The 20,323-nt window shown below is 41.5% G+C and overlaps 1 protein-coding gene and 1 long non-coding RNA gene across 2 annotated transcripts in view; one reads left to right on the plus strand and one right to left on the minus strand.

Annotated features, from left to right (window-relative positions):
* Nucleotides 1–19,397, minus strand: part of AGPAT5 (1-acylglycerol-3-phosphate O-acyltransferase 5) — a 59,287-nt gene extending 39,890 nt beyond the window's left edge. The window contains exons 1-2 of the mRNA XM_008706154.2: nucleotides 19,042–19,397; nucleotides 4,511–4,580 (exon numbers count right to left, since the gene is read on the minus strand). Of these exons, the coding sequence (XP_008704376.2) occupies nucleotides 4,511–4,580; nucleotides 19,042–19,260 (289 nt within the window). The 5' untranslated portion in view covers nucleotides 19,261–19,397. The remainder of the gene's footprint in view (nucleotides 1–4,510; nucleotides 4,581–19,041) is intronic.
* A 379-nt stretch (nucleotides 19,398–19,776) lies between these two features.
* The window catches only part of LOC103676932, a 192,483-nt gene continuing 191,936 nt past the window's right edge, over nucleotides 19,777–20,323 (plus strand). Inside the window, exon 1 of the long non-coding RNA XR_005838269.1 lies at nucleotides 19,777–19,854. This is a non-coding gene — a long non-coding RNA (uncharacterized LOC103676932). The remainder of the gene's footprint in view (nucleotides 19,855–20,323) is intronic.

The raw sequence follows: 20,323 nt of genomic DNA on the forward strand, positions 1-20,323 counted from the left end.
AGTAATATGTTCAACACAGGGCAAGGTCACTTCATCTTTACTGGTGAATTCCAGGGCACGACCCTAGGTTACAATGTCAGAGCGAAGATGTGAGGCTCACAACCGCGCTGGAAGAGATGTGTCCCTTACAGGACCCCAGCACATGTCCCCAGGGGGCTAGTAAAGGTCATACAAGGGTATGTTATCACTGAAGGGTCACAAAAGCAAAAGTAAGAAGACATGAGTGTGCTGATAATAACAACAACACTTCCAGGAAGAGAGAAGAAACTGCAAGGAGAAGCACTAGCCCGGGCAGAAGCAAAGAGCCAGAAACCAGAGAGCCGCGTGCAGAGGGTGGCAAACTGGGGGGATAAGAGTCAGAGGAAATGAAAGTAAATGAAGCGGGAAAACAGTAAAACGTCTTGAAGACCAGAGACCTGGGTTTGAAAGCAAATGGCTACAACATCTCTTTGATAACAATGAAAACTGGTCTGGGATCCTTGGGGCTAAAAAATGGTAAGAATCTCTGAAAAAGACATAGTCTTACTATCACATGTGTATCCATGGCCATAGAAGCCAGAACAGAAGGACTGAATTAGAGGGAAAATGTTAAAGTCTACGGCAAATAAAAGCCTGGAAATTAAAGCAGTTAACAATAGTTTAAACCCAAACTGACAGTTTTCCAGGATTACAGCTGTGTGAGAGCCTTTAGACAATACATCACACTAGAGAGAACATCCCAAAGAAGACTTTGCCAGAAAACACTAAAAATTATTCTTGTGAAAAATCATTTTATCAATCATTGCAAATCTCTTTTCAATCTTTATCATTCAGAAGTTCTTTCTTGGTGACTTAAGTTATAACTATAACAGCTCCTTTTAAGTACAGTGTTGCAGAGATATCCTCCTACAACCAGGGATCCTAGAGGCCGTGTCTGTCAGCTGCAGACACCCACGCTACAGGGTGACCAGCTATCACTTTACTCTCCAGGGTGTGACTTCCTATGAAGCCATCTCCCTAGCCCCTTCCTGCTCGTTCAAATCACCTCGACAATGCTGATAAACACAGCTCTTTCTGCTGATGTCTCGGAAACCAAATGATCCACCTTGTACTAACTATGTAATGTAAATAAATTGTGAGAACTAAATGTACAACCTGAGCATATTGGGGGTACAAGGCTAAAAACAAGATATGGCATCTTTTCCTGGAACAATTATCTTTTTAAAGTTTGGAGGAATTTTTAATCATGCAGTTTTATATTGAAACAAGCATGGCTACACACGGCCTAGAATGAATGCATCTTCTAAAACTTTTAAGTGTAAAATGTGTCAGGTTGGTATTAACTCTCCTGGGCTATGACCTTAAACTTGCACAAACTGTAGTGGAAAAGCTTAAGAACTAACTTAAGTAGTTAAAACACACAGATTTTGTGCCATCAGTTTTTGCTGTGATGCCTTTTACCTTTACGTTTCCTGTTTATTCTCAACTACCTTTACGTTTCCTGTTTATTCTCAACTAGGTTTCTGCTAGGAGCCACTAGACCACAGCTGAGCTGCTGGCAGCTGAGATGGGAATGTGTACCTTTACAGTAACTATTCACACTGCCACAGCAGTGTCATTGTTTCCATGAACTCCGCAGAGAGCAGAGGGCAGCAAGGAGAGCCAGCAAGAAAAGCAAGGCTTTTCTCCTCTATGTTATTATGTAACATCAAGCCCTAAGTCACAAGGATACTGCGTAGTATAACAGAGATCCTGGGCAGGACGCACTTGCCTAGCACGGACCCAGCACTGCCTGCTCCTTAGCTGTCAACACCACCACCCCTGCTGTTAAAAGCCCCCTATAAACCAGGCACACGGAGAGACGAGGAGCTAGCCTATGTCAATTGCCTTAAAACCCTGAGTAGACATTCTCACACCTTACAAATACGGCTAAGAGAAGCTAAGTAATTTGCCCACTGTCACACAGCCCACTGCAGAACAGCAGATGAACCAGGGTCTGCCGGCAAAGCCCACACTTTTTTTATGATAATCTACTCACCACACATTTTGTTAGTCAAGGCGAATATCACTGAAACCAAGAAAAGGGTGCATTTCATGACATCAAGGTAAACAGTGTCAAAAGCAGGTATTTTAAAAGGCCAAGAGGAAGGAGTAAGAGCGACTACGTCCTCTCGGCAGAGAAATAAGTTAAAAGACTAAGAATACAGAAACAGCAAGGACACATCAAGTGAAAGCATCAGAGAAGAGATACTAATTAAAACAGCAATTGTTTGGAATGTGAGGCCCAGAAGAGACTTATTCTGACAGGCCTAAGAGAGGGCAAACGAGAAAGTCTAAGTTGAAGAGCAGTACTGAAAATATTCTTTCTGCTAATTACATTTTTAGATACTCATTTGTGGTTCTTAACATATCTCAGAAGGGTCTTAAAAAAGGTATCCAGACCCCACCGGCCAATGACCCCATGACCATGAATAAGGTTTAGGGGCCTCTGGAACCTAAAACTATACACAAATTTGTATATGCCCATTTTTCTGGGCATAATCTATCATACTCTAAAACCTGCAATTCTAAAGTGATTTAAAAGTCACTATCTAGTTATGTTCTGAAGTTACGAGCTTTTTAAAAGGCATTCAAAAAAAGTAGCTTTCTCAAATCCCAAAGGCTAACTGGTATAGGACCCGGTACCAGAAAGTCTCAGGCCCTGAGGGGTCAGGTAAAGGGACGAGGAAATGGCTCTGTGACCCGAGAAGTGAGCCTTTTTCAGGTCAGGTGTGGGCTGACTATGGAGCTCATACTTCCCCTATTACCTTCTAGTTCCAAACACACAAGTAGGAAAGAAAACAATACTGTTTTCTTTCAAATGTTTTCCCCAAAGGCCTCACTCTGAAGTAATGTATATACAGGCCACCGCGTAGTCAGGACACCAATGACAGCGGTGGTTCTCATTTTATTGCTGGTGTTACTGCCACCGCCTCCAGGGACGTCGAGAGTACTTATTGCACGTGTTCAGGCTAGTTCCACAGCTCTGTTGATACAACTATTTCCACTGAAACCCAGCAAAAAGAAGGTTGGCAGGGAACCTGAACAAGGAATTTTAAGAGAGAATCCTCTTTACACACACAAAAAAACTTTAATAAAAAATGAACCAGTGGGTCAACAAAAAGGAAATTTGGGTTGTTATGAGCCACTCCCTACCCTGGACCCATAAATCCTTCCTATTTGGATACTGGAAGCCTGGTAGAAATGTGCCATCAGCAACAGGACAGCAGCAGCAGGACTCTGGGAGTAGTAAAGACCCAGTGGGTCTGTAGCAACAGTTAAGACACAGGAAGAAGTAAGGCTGCTCTACAGGCCTGCATGGGAAGCAGACACTGACCCAATCAGGCTGCTTGCTTTGCTAAGTCAAATGTAACTAAATTGTCTGAGCCAGTCACATTCATAAAGCCAGGGAAATACACAGATACATCAAAATTCCTAACAACTCTTTGTAGAATCAACTCTTGTCCCATAAAACCGAATGGAATCATTAATAAGCTAAATCTAGAAAAACGCACTTCAACTTCTTTCACTTTCTTCACCTTACCCATGGTATACGTAGTAATAAAAGCAACAAAATCATGAAGAGACACAGTTGACAGGAGGAAGATAAAGAACAGCCATAGGCTTAAGTGATTTTTCCATTACCCTTATAATCCATCAGGTTGCTTTTAGCTCTGAACTTCCAGGGACTATATTTCTTAAAGTAATAAAAATGGAATTTAGAAGTGCAAAAGCAATTAATAGGTTTCAAAAAAATATGAAGTGGGATTTTCTTTGGATTGAATTATCCGTAGAACTAAAAAGTACCTTAACCAATGTCAATTTCTCGGGTTTTGATACTGTACAACAGCTAGATAACATGTCATTTCAGGAGAAAATTGACGAAGAGGTCATGGCACTCCATATACTACTTCTGCAAATTCTCGAGCATCTATAATTATTTCAAAATAAATAGTTTTTTAAAACGTGCTTTGAAGTACATACTGCACTGTAATTGAAGACCAGAGATTTCTGTGAGTCTTCTGACAGAATAGCAAGCTATAATTAAACCAAAACATTTGAACTGCAGACATTAGAAATTAATACTGTCTTTAGAGAAGTAGTCACCTATTAGCACCTTTCTGCTTCACAATCAAAAACGTAAAGTGTATACACTTTGACCCAATTTTACTTCCAAAAACAGAACTTACAAAGGGAAGAATGCATCATTTAAAAAACTATTCAAAGAAAGAAAATAAATGAAAGAAAATGGCTCATTTACACACATCAGAGGGAGAAAGGTAAATCTGGGAAAAGCCATAGTTTTCCTATGCCTGACTTTCCAAAAAGGTTAAATCACAAAAATATAAGGTCACAATATAATATCTGCATTGGAAATTCATGTTTTAACAATATCCAAAAAATTTTTTCATTTAAATAAATAAAAACATTACTTTGAATGCCCATCTACTTTCTGTAGAAAACCTACATTTCATGCAAATGAAATACAAACCTGTGCTTTGATGATTTGCTAAATATATTATATTTTCTTTATTTCTTGGCAAATCTCCATATAGCAATATCTAAAAGATAAGAAAGAAACATTAATATTTCAAAACATGCACTACTGTAACAAACAAAATAGCGCACTGTCAAAAAATCGACAATGTCATGAATATTTCCATCATGATTAACAAAAATTAGATTTCTCTTAGAAGCACCAGAGACCATAAATGGCGTGTTTATAAAGAAGTTAAGTGCAGGGCAAGTTAATGGTTATGAAGTGAAACAGAATGATCAACACCCTCATGAGAAAAATACAACAAGAATTTATTTACTGACTGCTTACAAAATCTGAAGCTTTTTCTGTAAGATACATCCTCCTTCAGAAAGCCTACAGCGTAGTGTAAGAGACAGCCATGTAATGCAGTGACTGTAGTAAGCCATGACACAAACACTAGGAAAACACGGCATATTTTATATTAGAGAACGGTCCACTGCAGAGAAGCAGCACCCACTAGGCGTGGTTTCAGCATATGAGATGAAGGAAGGACGTTCATGAAAAGGTGGACAAAGAAATGGAGTGGTAGCGTCTGAGGCCTATGGAGGCGCCCCCAGCAGTCTCCTGGTCAAACCACGGCTGCATGCAGAGTTGGTGAGCTGGAGCAAGGAGACCCCAGGGAGATCTGGACCAGAATGGGAAAAGTCTTTTGGGCATAGGGCTTACTTAAAAAAATTAATAAAATTAGAAAAAAAACCCAGAAAGTTCAGGAGATAGGTGACTTCCAGGACTGGCACAGGGAGGGGGGGCAGGAGGGGGGATGCAACATGGGAGGGGCACATGGCAGTTTCAAGTCTAGCAGTCATGTTTTATTTTCTTAAACTGGATGGTGGGTACACCAAGGGTGTAAGGGACCAAGGGTGGCATGTGTTCATTATGATTCTGTAATTCTGTATGTCTTAAATATTTCACACAAATTATTTAAAGAAGTTAAAAGTATATTTTTAAAGACTTTCAGGACTGCTAACAGTGGTATTTTTTTTTATTCAAGGCATTTTTGTTTCTGTATCTTGTCATCATGGATTATGCAAGATTACGAATTAACTAAAAGGGTTTTTTAGATCTATGCTTTCAGATGTCCACACAAATCTTTTGGTTGCAACACTCTTCATTAACATCTTCACAACAGAAGAAAGAAAATGACATTAACTCACATCAATCCCTGTAGAAAACTGGAACTTGAGGACATAACATTCTGGAGGTCTGGGACTCAGACTGAGGTTTCTATTCTATTCCCCAGAAAACTATACCGTGTTCTACATGTAATATGTGTTTAGATATTTGCTCAATTTTTAATTAGTAAAGTCTATCAGTGCCAAAAAACAAAACAAAACCCTAAACCAACATTTTGATCTATGCAGGGTTAAAAGGGGAGTTCTCGCTTGTGAACGATCCCCATTCTCTCGCCAATAAGCAGGAATTGCGTCGAGCACTGGGTACAACGCACCACGTTGACAATACTGCAGCCACATGACCTTCTATTTTTTTGGCTTAAGTTCCCTGGAAGGGATATTCACATTTAAAGGTTTCAGTTTAATTGATTCAAGCTGATTACCACTCTTTGGAGACCGGCCTGCCCCCAGGCTGAAGTCAGCACTTGAACCATGCAAGAAGGGACTCTCCCTTTCCTTTCTTGCTCTGAGCTTGATTAATAGACTGTCAGGCTGCAGGCTTGGAAGGTAGATAACAGACAAGTTATTCAAAGGCATTTTTTTTTTTTTTTTTTAGTTTGTGCTAATTCTGGTATGTTCCGAATGGATGGGGCCGGCAGCACAGGTTGTGAAAAAAATTACCCAATGCAGAGTGAAGGAGAGAGAAGTTTACTGAATACACTGCAAGACAGGAGCAGGCAGGATGTCCAAGGAGAGACTGTCTCCCAAGGCAGGGGTGAGGGGCTATAGTAATAGGTATGGGAATATATGGAATTCTTCCTTTTCTAGTAACTGTAGCTGGTTGTAAGCAGCCCACTGATAGGTGAGGGCCTACAGCCATTTCCGGTGGGTCACCTAATGAGCCTGTTTGCATTCAGCTCAGTGGTCCCTGTGGGCCCTTTTTCCTTGCTCACGTTTCCACTGCTAAAGCCTGCTCCCTAGAAGTGCCTCTATGGTATCTAGAGAAAGTAAGTAGTGAATTTAATTGGACAAAACAGATGGAGAACACATAGTTCTACTGCTAGATCACTCTGAAGGAAAAAAACCTAATTCAGAGCCACTGAACGGAAAATATATACATACATCTTTCATGCCTTTAATGATGATTCTTTAATATGCACAGTATCTCACTGAAATAAAAGGTATTTCCAAATAAAACACAAGAAGATGGGAAAAAAAAGACGGTAAGCCTTTCACAAAACATAATTTAGTTATCTTAAAAGAAATATTTGGATTGATTGCCTATTTAAATTTTTTCATTTGCCACTAATAAATTGGTTGGAATTCAACGGAAATAAGTGAGAAAAAAGTAGCCCTTCATAATTAAAACCTGAAGAGATCTAAAAGCAAAGTAAATTATGAACTACAAATCTTACTGTAATAGTTGCAAATCATTATTACGTACTTTGAATAAATGTTGATTAACCAAAGAAAGGAATGCATAATTACAATTTTAGGTATCAAATATATGCAGTTTTTTTTTTAAAGATTTTATTTATTTGACAGAGACAGCCAGCGAGAGAGGGAACACAAGCAGGGGGAGTGGGAGAGGAAGAAGCAGGCTCATAGCGGAGGAGGAGCCTGATGTGGGGCTCCATCCCAGAACACCGGGATCACGCCCTGAGCCTAAGGCAGACACTTAACGGCTGCGCCACCCAGGCACCCCCAAATATATGCAGTTTTAAGGTCCTTCACTTGGGTGATTTCCAAGGTTTCAAAGAAAAAGCATTTCATTCTAATTTAAAATTGTCAAATTTCTTTCATTCATTTAAGTGGAAAGTTTGTTTTTAAATTTACTAACAAGGAAGGAAGAAAAAATTTTTATTCTTTAAGAATGCAGATTCTCAAAATACTTAACAGCTACTACTACCTTAACAAATATATGGTTAATTAGTAGCTGTAGTTTCTAAATTAAAAAAAAGTTCCTAAGAACTTACAAAATACCTATACATATAAATTATTACATGATTATGTAGGGACCAAGGGCAAGCTGCCCCTAGAGGGCCACTTTGGCATAAAGATTAAGTTAAAAGTAATCAAAACCCAGATGCAGGGAAAGCTATCTGCCTGAAGGCCTAAATTTGCACTGAAAAGCAGAGCCTGTTCCAGGAAGAGAGGTCTCACCAGACTCCCCTTTGCCTAAGAAATTTCTCCGCATAACAAGGCACCTCCTTTTACCTTCCTGCTAACAGCCTTCTTGTTGTATCCTGAAGCCCCCTCCCTCTCCTCAGCTCAGGTAAGCTTCCTGCTATCTCTGGAATCTCATGTGTGTGGAGTCCCCAGACATATACCTATTAAATCTGGTTCCCTCCTCTTAATCTGTGTCATGGCAATTCGATTCTGAGTCCAGCCAGAAGGACCACAGGGCAGAGGAAGGTCTTCCTCCCCGACAATTCTGTGATGACCTACAAGCCTACAGGCACGATGTCATTGTAATCATCTTAAATCCACCCATCCTCAGCATGCATTTACCTCTGCTCCGAAGCCTTCCTGCCTTCTAACCCAGAGCCCAGGAGGAATCACACCCCCTTTGGCCTGGAACAAACCCCGTGCACACCCCTACGGGAGCATCGACCATGTGTTGTGCATATTTATTTGCACGTCACGTATGTGTGTGTGTGGGGGGGACTCATAGGCTCTTCTGTGGCAGGGTCTTTATCATTTTTCTACCCCAGAGCCCAGCACTCAGATGGTTTTCAGCACAAGATTACTGAACCATGAAGTTGCACTTTTATTTTTCACAAGTAGATAAAGCTAGATCTCATTTTCAGCAGTAAAAGGTTTTGGAATAAACATAAGAAAAACACTTTAAATGCACCAGTAACTTTTTAAGGCATTCGGTGAATCGTCTAATACATGTATTTTGAATCACATTAATCAGGTCTTCTGCAGGTGATTTGTTCCTTCAGAACAAGGCACGTGAAAAACATGGCTTTTTTTGTTCTTCCTAATTCTTTAATTTTAGGTTCATCACAACTGTTCGATTTTAGCTCATCCATTTTTTAAGAGCTCATCTAAAGTCTCTATAGAGGGGCACCTGGGTGGCTCAGTTGGTGAGGCGTCTGCCTTCGGCTCAGGTCATGATCCCAGGGTCCTGGGGTCGAGTCCCACATCGAGCTCCCTGCTCAGTGGGAGCCTGCTTCTCCTTCTCCCTCTACCTGCCGCTCCCCTGCTTGTGTGTGCGTGCTCTCTCTGTCAAATAAATAAAATCTTGGAAAAAAATAATAAAGTCCCTACAGAAAAAAGAACAAATTTCCCTTTTCATTTTATTAACTCAGAAGGGGACAATAAAAATGCTCTTTGAATAATTATCTTCATTGCAACTGATTCTCTGGTTACTATCCTGCTTTAGTCAACAAACATGTTGAACTTGCCCAACCTGGCTATCAGAAGGCGGCCTGGACGTAGATGTAGACTTCTTCTCTCACCTCACCTTGACCATATCTTTATATAGTTTTTAATTTTTTCCCATGATCTGTAAACAACCTAAAGACTCTCTTGTATCCTGAAATAAGGGAGTAAAATGGCATCTAGAGTGGTCACATGTTTAACACAGTAGAGTATCTAATAATATCACCAGGACATAAACATACAACATTTTTTTGTGGAAAAAAAAAACAACCACCAGATTCTTCATTTATCTCAATAATATCCATTTTCTTTCAGCATGCAAAATGAAATATTTTTTAAAAAACTTTTTCACTGCCCTTAATTTATAGACTCTGTGGAGGGCGACCAGAGTATGCTACCCCAAAATATGCCACACTGGCATAAGTCTCTTTTGTGGTGAAGACCTCTCTGGCCTCCCCGCTTTCTGCCTGAGTCATAAGCTTCCCTTTGTAAGGGTGATGTTAATACCCATAGTACCCTAAAGGTGTTCCCTTCTAGCCAGAAAGACCAGAGATAGCAGGAGATGAGTCTGCACAGCAAACCTTACTAAACCACCCTTAGCTATCACATATTCCCCAGTGACCTGCCCACAATTTACCAGCCCTAATGGCACAAAGCCCTTTCTCTGTGTAGTCCTGTTTCCAGAAGTTACTGCCCTTCGTTAAAATGACATATAAACCCCTCAAGCTGAGTCTATCCACTTCTTTTGGTTTTTACTTTTTTTCTGTGAGGCACCAATGCATATAAAAATTTTAACATCAGTAAAATATATGCCTTTTCTGCTGTTAATCTGACTTTTGTCAGTTTAATCTGCAGACCTCAGCTATGAACCTGAGTAGAGAAAAAGTTTTTCCTCCTCTACACTGCAACGTAATAGTCACTAAGAGCATAGGTTACAGTATTTGATTTGAATTAAGATTTGGATTTGAATCCTAGTCTATCACCTCACTAATTGTGTGAAATTGAGCAAAGTCCCTTACCTCTCCACATCTATTTATTTACATGTAAAATAAATGTCCTAACAGCAACTACTCCTAATTAATGAGACCAGGTAAACTACTTCACACAATGCCTTGAAACATAGTAACGATCCCCCCAAAAGTTAGCTGTTGTTATTATTATTGTCCACTAAAATGAAATTTTTTATTCACAACTGGGTTAAGTGATTAATGGAAAAGAGGGGGAAAAAGTCTCTGATTACACAGAAATGCAGCTATAAATTGTTTTAATAAGATTACATATATAATTTACACCCTAAGATGTTTATAATCATTTGAAATGAATTTTTAAATGTATTTTTATGCCAACGAAATATATCACAAGTTAACCAGTACAGGATTTCTACTATAATGCATACAAACACGATGGTCTTTTTCTGCCCAATCTCAAACAACACTTCATTGAATAGGAAAATTACAATGCCCTCTGAACCAAGATCAAAGTAGAAACATAGTCATTTGTCTAATAAGCAGTATGCTAAAATAACGATCATGTAACATTTAAAAGGAACCTTACAAATCACAAAACTCTTTTACACATGCTTCATGCGTGTTCCTTGGTACTGTCCTTACTCTACAAGGTGTTTTCCTGAGCACCTATGACCTGCCGGTCACTGAGGGCAGCCACGCATGGTATCTCATGTGGTCTTCATTTTTTTTATTTTTATTTTTTTTTAATTTATTTATTTGACAGAGAGAGAGAGACGGCCAGCAAGACAGGGAACACAAGCAGGGGGAGTGGGAAAGGAAGAAGCAGGCTCCTAGCAGAGCGGGGAGCCTGATGTGGGGCTCAATCGCAGGACTCCAGGATCATGCCCTGAGCCGAAGGCAGGCACTTAACGATTGAGCCACTCAGGCGCCCCTCTTGTGTAGTCTTCAAAAGAGCATGACAGTCAGCATTTCACTGAAGGAGGAGAACACTGAGCTGAGAAGCTCACTTATTCAAGTTGACACATACTATGGCAGAGAACTAGGAATTACACTCGAGGTTTCTCACACCAAGATCCAAAACTCTTTCAAATGTTATAAAACTATTCTCTGCAAAAATTCCAAATAAGAACTTCGAATGAGAAAACTTCCCATATATTAGAAACTTATGTGATTTTTTTCAGTCTGAACACCAGGGACATAAGAAACTCATGAGAAAAAATTAAGTAGACATAAAAAATTTTCCTCCAGAAATGCAAACGAAGATGGGGGACAAAGCAATAGTAAGCCCGGAAGAGCTGCTGGCGTTCAATGCAGGGGCTCTACCCTCCACGAATCCCCTGCTGGGCTGCACACGCTCCCCGCTCCCCCAGCAACGCAAGCAGCAGCATGCAGCTGCAGCACTCCTGCAGCCCCATGGCTCTCGATTCACTTCTTTCTTTTATAGCTCACCTCATACACGCTTTTTTAAACGGACTTCTTTCTACACTGCTAAACTGTGTATTTCTAAACTATTTTCTCATTCTAAAACCTGAGTGCTTGGGGCGGGCCTGGTTGGCTCAGTCAGTTGGTTAAGCGCCTGCCCTCAGCTCGGGTCACGATCTTAGGGCTCTGGGACAGAGCCCTGAGTCGGGCTCCCTGCTCAGAGCACAGTCTGCTTCTCCTTCTCCCTCTGCCTCCTCCCCCCCCCTTCATGCTCTGTCTCTGTCTCAAATAAAATCTTTTTTAAAAATAAATAAAATAAAATAAAATAAAATAAAACAAAATAAAATAAAATAAAATAAAAAATAAAACGTGAGTGCCTAGCATGTGGTCAGCACTTTAGGTGATGCTCCGTTCCACGTATCACCCCCTAGTTTCCTTTTGCTCCTGAAATTCCCACCTGGAGACGAGGCAAAATAAAGCTGTCTTCCAAATACCACTTCCACACGCATCCAGTCCTCTAAAATACCCAAGCAACACTTGCTTGTTTGGGGTTTCCATTGCTAGTTCCCACAGAGAGAGAAGGAAACAAAATGAGCCTAGAGAACTGCGTAGGTTCAAAAGTAGCAAAAAGTACAGGTTTTTATTGACAACCAAACAAAGGTTTCTCTATATTGCTGGCTGTTGCAGAACTCCCTCTTTTATAAAGTCTCTGACCTTATTCTTTCTCAGTCTTACTTCTGAGCGTACAGTTCATGTTTCTTTCCCCTTTATCTATTTAAGTAAAGAATACAATCAGACTCACTAGACCGGTAGTTCCTATTAAACCAAAACCTGTCAACCAGCAAGCTCTTCAAGAATCCACCCAGGTTAAAAGTGAGATTCATCTACATTGCCACAAAAATTCACAACAGTATCCCCCGTACTCTGCCCCTTTGTTAAAAAGGAAAAATTAAGTTGTTCTCCCCTTTATTGCCATCTCCACAAGGTTACAATCTTAAACACCGACATTAAAAGATGCTAATGTTATGTTAATATTTCATAGGTTAATTACGTGTGTGATGCTGACACGGAGAGGGGGTGAGGGAAAGCTGAGGCTTCAGCTGGAAGAAGATATACAGAGAAGAGTCCAAAGGCACAAGCTTGAAAATACACTGGTGATTTGGGCTGGGGAGGAAGCAGCAGTTGGGTTACAGTGAAACCAACAAATGGAAAAATTGGCCAGGAAAAATTTAGACAGCTTTGAAGGCCACACTTAGGAGTCTTCATTGGCATTCAGTTATCCACCGAGGGCCTCTTTTTCCTAAACATACCACGATACTTACTCCCGTTTGAAGTAAAAATTCAAAGCACCTCAGAATAATTGATACAGCCTTCTTGAAGAATCCAGGCAAAGTTATTTTACCTTTTTGTCACAAAGCTAACGAACACAAGCACTCCAATTTCAGTATGATCCTCTACTGGAATTGTTTGTCCATATTTTTCCTAGTATGAATAAACTGAGACCAGGGGTCTCATTTCAACCAACATAACCACAGCACTGAGCAAAGCATCTTCACAAAATAGATCCTGAAGCTAGAGTCCTTAGACTGAAGCCTGCCTTAACTACTACAAACGCGAACTACAGGTGCCTCAGTTCTCATCGGTAAAATGGGAAGAATGGCGCCTACCTTGTCACAGTGACACGGCAAACATGCTGGAACACCCGGCACATGGTCAGCTCCTGCTCAAAGCCAAGTTCGTTACGGACTCCGTCCTCTCCATTCGCTTCCACATGCAATCACAAAGCCCTATCAGCTACTTGGAAAACAGATCTGGGATCTATACAGCCTCTCGATGTCCACTCTGTCCACAACTCTGACCCCAAACTCTCACCTGGATTACTACTAATCCTCCCCGATTGGCTCTTTTTCAGAACTCCATGCAGATGTCACTGGTTTGGGCAAACTTCCTCAACCACTAGTCTAACAATCTCACAGAGATAGTACATTTTAATTTCCCTGTTACCATTTGCTATCTCCCTAGAAGGTGAGCTCCATAAGGGTAGGGTTGCCCACAGTTTTCCTCACCATATCCTTTATCGTCTAGCTAAGGATCTGGAACAAGGTGCACACCTCAATACTGCACGAATGAAGGAATGAAGAGTAGTTTTTAGGGATTCCTTAGAAGTTACTACTTAGTTTTGGATTGCATTATCAACCTGTGTTTAAGAAACCATAATAAAATGAGAAAATATTAAAGGAAAAATTAACTTCTAAGTCCATTTATGAAAAGTCAACTCTCAGTGCATTCAGCTCCACAAATTCAGACAAATTCACGAAAGACGGACAGTAAATTATGTCCACGGATTCATATTTTCCTTTCCTCATGATAACAGCACAGAGGTGTCCCCATAGGTCACAGACATACCGGGTGTGACCATAAAACCCGAGAAGTTCATTTACTGCAGGAGTCTTCCCACAATTTACATTTATTTAAAAGCTCTTATAATAAATCTAAAGTTACACACCAAATTGTTGCATACCTGGGAAATGTGTGTGTGTAGTCAGAGGGAACGTTAACTTTCTCAAAATATTTTGGCAGTGTTTGAATGTTTTATTGCATCTGTGATTTAAAATAGAAAAATAAGACATTAAAAGGGATCTCACACCAATGCAACCAAAAAAAAACCCTTACTTGCTCAATCAGGGATTTTTATTTATAGAAAGTATAAAAACAAGGTTCTAATTACAGTTCTCTAAGGTTTTCTTATAAGTCTATTCCCTAGGCAGACTTAAAATGTGTTAGGCTGGAATCCTACTTGATTTGGGAAATGTTTAATTTCCTCTATGAAATGCTGGTGTCATTCTTAAACACACACATGCAGAAGCACAACCAAATCCGCCTGGCTTGGTCTTGCCCCAGCTAAACTGAAGGAAGTGATCTCAGGGCTTTTAAGGTCTTCACATGAATGATAAAAGAGCAGAGAAAAGGGAAATAGAGGGTACAAAGTATTTATACTCTCTTTAGGACTATTGATATTCAAGAAGACTTGGGGCAATGTTTTAGCAGAAATGCAGACAGAATCCAGATGTGGTAAAAAGGAGGTGGACTTGTAAGGTCTCTTCTCCCATTCTAAATAAACATGTTTTATTCGAACAGTTCAGCTGCCTTTTGCTACATGATACAGAATACGAATTTAACTGGGAGTCCAAGACTATGTTTGAGGAAACAGCGCTACAGAAAGAACCAGTTATAAATGCTCTCCAGATATGAATGCCTTGGTTGTTCTGAGGAACTTGAAACAATGTTTCAATTAAAAGTATGAATTATTAGAGAAGAGTATTCTAACTGAACGCATTAAAAAAAATCAAAATCTTAGGCTTACATTCTGTTATCTTGTTTCCAGTGTTTTTTGAACTATTTTATACTTGAAGTAGGTCAGCTGAAAAACTACATTTATCTTCTCTCAAAGTCCACATTTTGTTGTTCTGTCGTGTTAGCATTTGAGGAAGAGCAAATTAGAAGATAGGGCCAATAATGTAAAATACATTTTAAAGTAAATCCAAGTGTTACAAAAGTATTTAAGCAGGAAAAAAAATTTGACTAAAATACTTATTAGATGTTAATGAGGAGGCATGTATTACATCACTAGATATTTTTGTCCTGCAAATATCAATGATCAGTTTTTAGTTCATTCCATTGCAAGGAGGGAAAAGAGAACTTAAAATAATGAGAAAGGAATTCTGACATTTAAAAAAAAATACATTAACTCTTAACAGCTTCTAAAACAACATGTTAAGATTTTTCATTACCTATCATAACTATTACAATTATTGTTTATGCAGGAATCTCAACTTTAGGATAGCACGCTAGGATAGAAATTATGGTACATCTGGTTTCCCCTCACCTAGAGGTTATAGTAACTGCATCACCATCCCTCCTGCAGGAGCCCTCACTGCTACCTCTGTCAGTATGCCCCCCTCTCCTTTTAGCTTCCCACAAGTTTTCCTTAAACTCCAGCTCCAAAAATAAGCAGGACTGAGTTAAGTTACTACTGTGCAGTAGGCTGAATGGTGACCCCCACAAAAGATTGTGCATGTCTTAAGCCTGTAAACTATGAATGTGACCTTACTTGGGAAAGGGGTCTTGGGTTAAGGATTCTGATTTGGGGAGCTCATCCTGGATTATCTGGGTGGGCCCTAAACCCAATGACAGGTGCCCTTATAAAAGAAAGGCAGAGGGATATCTGACACAGGCAATGAGATCATGGAGGCAGATTGTAGAATTATATGGCTACAAGTCAAGGAGTGCCCACAGCCACTGAGAGCTAAAAGAGCCAAAGAAAAGACTGCCCTAGGGCCTCAAGAGGGAGTATAGGCCAACAAACACCTTGATTTCAGACATTTGGCCTCTAGAACTGTAAGAATAAATTTCTCTTGTTTTAAGCCACTAATTTGAGGTGATCTGTTATGGCAGCAACAGAAAAGAAATACAATTATTTGAATCAGTGTCCCCCAAAATAATAAAGAGGTGTGTGTTGATTTTCAGTGGGTCTTAAATTGAGAGATAAATGAAACTTTTTAAAAATCTGTATTGCTTATTCCAAAGTAAATGGTGAAGGTACCCTGTTGAGTTTCAGTACTGATAAGATTCTAGAACCTAAAAGGATAAATAAATTACAAACGGAAATTTTATGAACAGCGACTGAAATGCTCTCCTGTGTCAAAAATGCATGTGAAAATAAAGTAGTGGAAATAGGAAAGGTCAGATATTTAGCTAGAATCCAATGGAACATTCAAGTATACCTGCTGGAACAGGCTTACCTGCCAAGCACAGATCATCAACCTCATGGACCTACAGCTTAAAAATTCTATACATAAAAAAATATTCTGTTACACTACTATGAGCCATTTCTTTTTTTAAAACCTAGAATTAAAAATCATTAAAAATTCCATTAAAAAATTCTAATTTATGCTCTACATCACTAATCAACAGGCAAATGCAAATCAAAACCACAATAAGTTATCACCTTATACCTGCCAGAATGGTTAGTATCAGAAAAACATTTAGCAAGGATGTGGAGAAAAGGGAACCCTCATGCACTGTTGGTGGAAATGTAAATTGGTGCAGCCACTGTGGAGGTTCCTCAAAATATTAAAAATAGAAACACTACCTGGTTCAGTAATTCCACTACTGGGTATTTACCCAAAGAAAACAAAAACACTAATCAAAAAGATATGCATACACCCCTACGTTTACTGCAGCATCGTCCACAATAGCTGAGATATGGAAGCAACCTAAGCGTCCATTGATAGATGAAATGTGCTACACACACACACACACACACACACACACACACACACACACACACTGGAATATCACTCAGCCATAAAAAGGAATGATCTTGGCATCGGGGACAACAAGGATGGACCTAGAGGGTATTATGCTAAGTGAAATAAGTCAGACAGACAAATACCATTCACTTTCACTTTATATGTGTTATCTAAAAAACGAAACAAAAAAGAAACCCATAAATACAGAGATCAAACTGGTGGTCGCCGGATGGGAGGGGGTGGAAAAAATTCTAATTTAAATATACTTCAACAATGTATATAATTTAATGGTGAACTCCCTTTCATCCAAAACTTAAATTACTAACACTTCTTCAGAAATGAATCAGCATTCTTTTACAGAGGACAAAAATGAGGATCACCTCCGTTCTTTGCAAATTAGAGGTGAAAAACAATTCAAGAAAAATAAAAAGTCCACTAGCAAAATAAGAAAAACAAGCTAAAATGTTAATCAAAACTTTACAATGACAAAGTCACTGATGAAAACTAGTAAGTAAAACTAAGAATAAGGTGACAGAATGTCCTTGTAAATACATTTCCTTTCCTTTATTATTCCGGATATTATCGTTCATGCATTTATAAAAGGGTATCTGATAGCCCTCAAGTATAATTCAAAGTTTTATTTAATGTGTGTTCCTTAAAGTTTGTTAGGAATTCTAGAAATGGTTGCCCACTGATGATCAACAGATTCAATTTTTTAGAAAACCATGTGCTGAGAACTCAAAAATTAAACTGGAGGTCTACATTGAACAGGGTATAAGGTAAGACATACAATTTAGAAACACTGAAATTTTACAATCGTTTTTAAAATAAGAAACTTGCTAAACACATAGAACTTCACTGGTATATTATACTCTATGTTGCATGGAACATGCTATATTCTTTGAACAAAAATGAACCCACCACAGGTAGTATTATTTTTCTAAAAGGTAACTGACTTTGTCCTATGTTCTGTCTGTATCCTAGCCCAGGTCAGCTGTCATCTGATGTGAAATTAAATATTTAATCATGACAAAACCGTACATTTAGACAAATGCGGTGAAGTAAGAGCAAAGAGGGGGAAATGGTCTGAATTCGTGAAAATTTTAAATGAAGCCCATTTTAAAAGTCAAGTAACAGAAAACCATGATCTGGAAGACCGATCTTTCTTTTCGAGGAAGCACTTACAGATACTGGTTTAAATGTAGGCCCTGGCTTCTCTTACTTCCCTTCCCCCAAACAACCTCCAACTGGGGCAAACTCAGAGTCATAAGAGATCCACAGAAGCGCAACTGCAAACTGAAAATAGTAGCTGGTTGACAACAGGATGAAAACAGCTGCTCCAGGGGAAAAAAAAGACAAAAAGAAAAAAACCAATGCCATCCCATTCCCTTCGACCCAACCCCGACAGAGAAAAGGAAAAAAAAAAAAAAGACTAATTGGATATAAGTAATAACAAGAATCAAGCTCGTATTCAAATTGGGAAATAAAAGGAAAATTCACAATTGTTATGTTTGTAAAAGAGTTCAAATAACTAAAGTTACGGGGGTCTTCTACATTTTTTTTATTTTCTTTTTTTTTTAAACAAATTTAATCTACAGATCCAATCTCTACAGAAAAAGTTAACAGAAAGTCATCAGACAAAAAATTAGCCACACATCTGAGCCTAGTGTAAGTTGGCAAGAATTTTATCTAGGGTTAGCCTTCTACAGTAACAAATGTATTAATTTCCTGGTCCAGCTTTCACTTAATACTGGGGAAGAATGCAAAACAAAGTTGTACTTATTGTCCAAATAGTAACATTCATCTGTTTTAAGAGAAGGTCTCCGATTTTTAAGAGCGCCGTTTTGACTTCAAACATTACCAATCTTCTTAGACCAAACGCCAAAAACTTGTCAACTGCTTGCCCTACTTAAGTGTTCATCTGCACCTACTTAGCTAAGCACCTAGACAGTTACAAAAATGGGGAGCGGGGGGCGGCTGATTCCACTTGTGGCCTCGGAAGAACATAACCACAGCTTCCTAGAGATCCTGGGGTACCTGCAAGGAAGTATCGGACCAAACCCTACCTAAGAACGTTAGACTTTCCTCGCCGTGGGAGGATAGGGTGATGATGGGCACGTACTTTTGGGGCCGGATCTGCCAGGCAGAGCGGAACGATCCTAAAGTACCCTGGAGTGGGGGGCGGGGCGCGGGTTGCATGGTTCCCGGCCGGGACCCAGGTGAAGAGTGGGGGAGGCGGGTGCGGCAGGAGGGCGCGGACGGCGCGCAGTGCCTCTCACCTGCACTCCGGTGTAGTTCTCGAAGAAGAAGAGTACCATGCTCTGATAGACGCAGTACAGCCGGTCGTCCACCTCCTGGTAGACGCGGGAGGGTAGGAAGGCGGAGAGCAGCCGCCAGGCCCCCCAGGCCAGCACGTAGGTGGGGGCAGTGCCCAGGAGCACGGCGGCCGGCAGCACGCAGCGCATCGAGTACATGTGGAGCACCAGGGACAGCAGCATCTTGCCGGGGCCGCGTGCCGAATGCCCCGCTGGCTGCTCCCGGCCCGGGACGCCTCCAGGCCGCCCCGCTGCCCTCAGCCAGCGGCCAATCACCGGGCCGTGCCGGGCCCCGCCACCGCCCCCTCACCTCTCCCGGCCGCCGGCCGCACCTGAGACGCCCAGCCCGCGCCGGCCTCCGCCCCCAGCCGCATGGGCCGCGCCGCCGCCTGGCGCTGGGCGGGCCGGCGAGTGCGGGGCCGGGCGCGCTGCTCGCGGCCGCGGGGCAAGGGGATGCCGCGGCCCTCCGACGCTCAGGAGCTCAGAAGCGTTTACACCCCATGACCCTCGCCCGTCACCCAAAGCCCCTGTCGGGGGCGGGGCTCCGCGGCAACAACACGCCGCCTGATTGGTCTCCAGTTGCTATAGTCCCCCGTAGGGGGGCGGGGTTCCGTGAAATCAACACGGCCTCTGATTGGTCGACTGCGCTGACAGTTGAAGCCCAACTGCCGGGCGGGCGGGCGGCTAGCCGGGGTCTGCCCGCCACGCATGCTCCGAAGCTCGGCGTCGCTGCAGACGCGGGAAGAAGGGTGGCGACGGCCGGCCCCTTGGGTGAAGGTGGGTGCGGGCCGGAGGAGAGGGCCCGGGGGGTCTTGTGTCCCGTCAGTCGGATTCTGGGCCCGGGTTGGCTGGAGGGCAGGCCCCACGTTCTGCTTGCATGCTCTGTGGGCCCCTGGTCCCCGGGACGCGCCCTTAAGCCGAGACGTCCCCTCGCGCCAGGTCTGAGACGTGTTGCAGACTCTTCTGTCTCCAGCCGGGAGGACTTGTGCATTCAGCAAATATTTGCCAGGCTTAGTTTGGGAAGGCACAACGACGAAGGTGTGATAAGCGCTGTCAAAGCTCCGCCCCGGAATCTCTACCCGGGGCTGGTTTTCTGGGTGGCTCCCACACCGTCCGCCTTCCCCGGGTCTTCCCCTCTCCCCAGTAAGTGCGCAGGACTCCCTCCCTCCTCCTCCTCCCGCCACCGGGGAGGTTCAGCTGCAGGCCCGCTGCTTCCATCACAATAATGAGGATAATTGCATGTTAG

This window comes from Ursus maritimus, unplaced genomic scaffold (assembly GCF_017311325.1).
Source record: "Ursus maritimus isolate PB19 unplaced genomic scaffold, ASM1731132v1 scaffold_28, whole genome shotgun sequence".
Classification (NCBI taxonomy): Eukaryota; Metazoa; Chordata; class Mammalia; order Carnivora; family Ursidae; genus Ursus; species Ursus maritimus.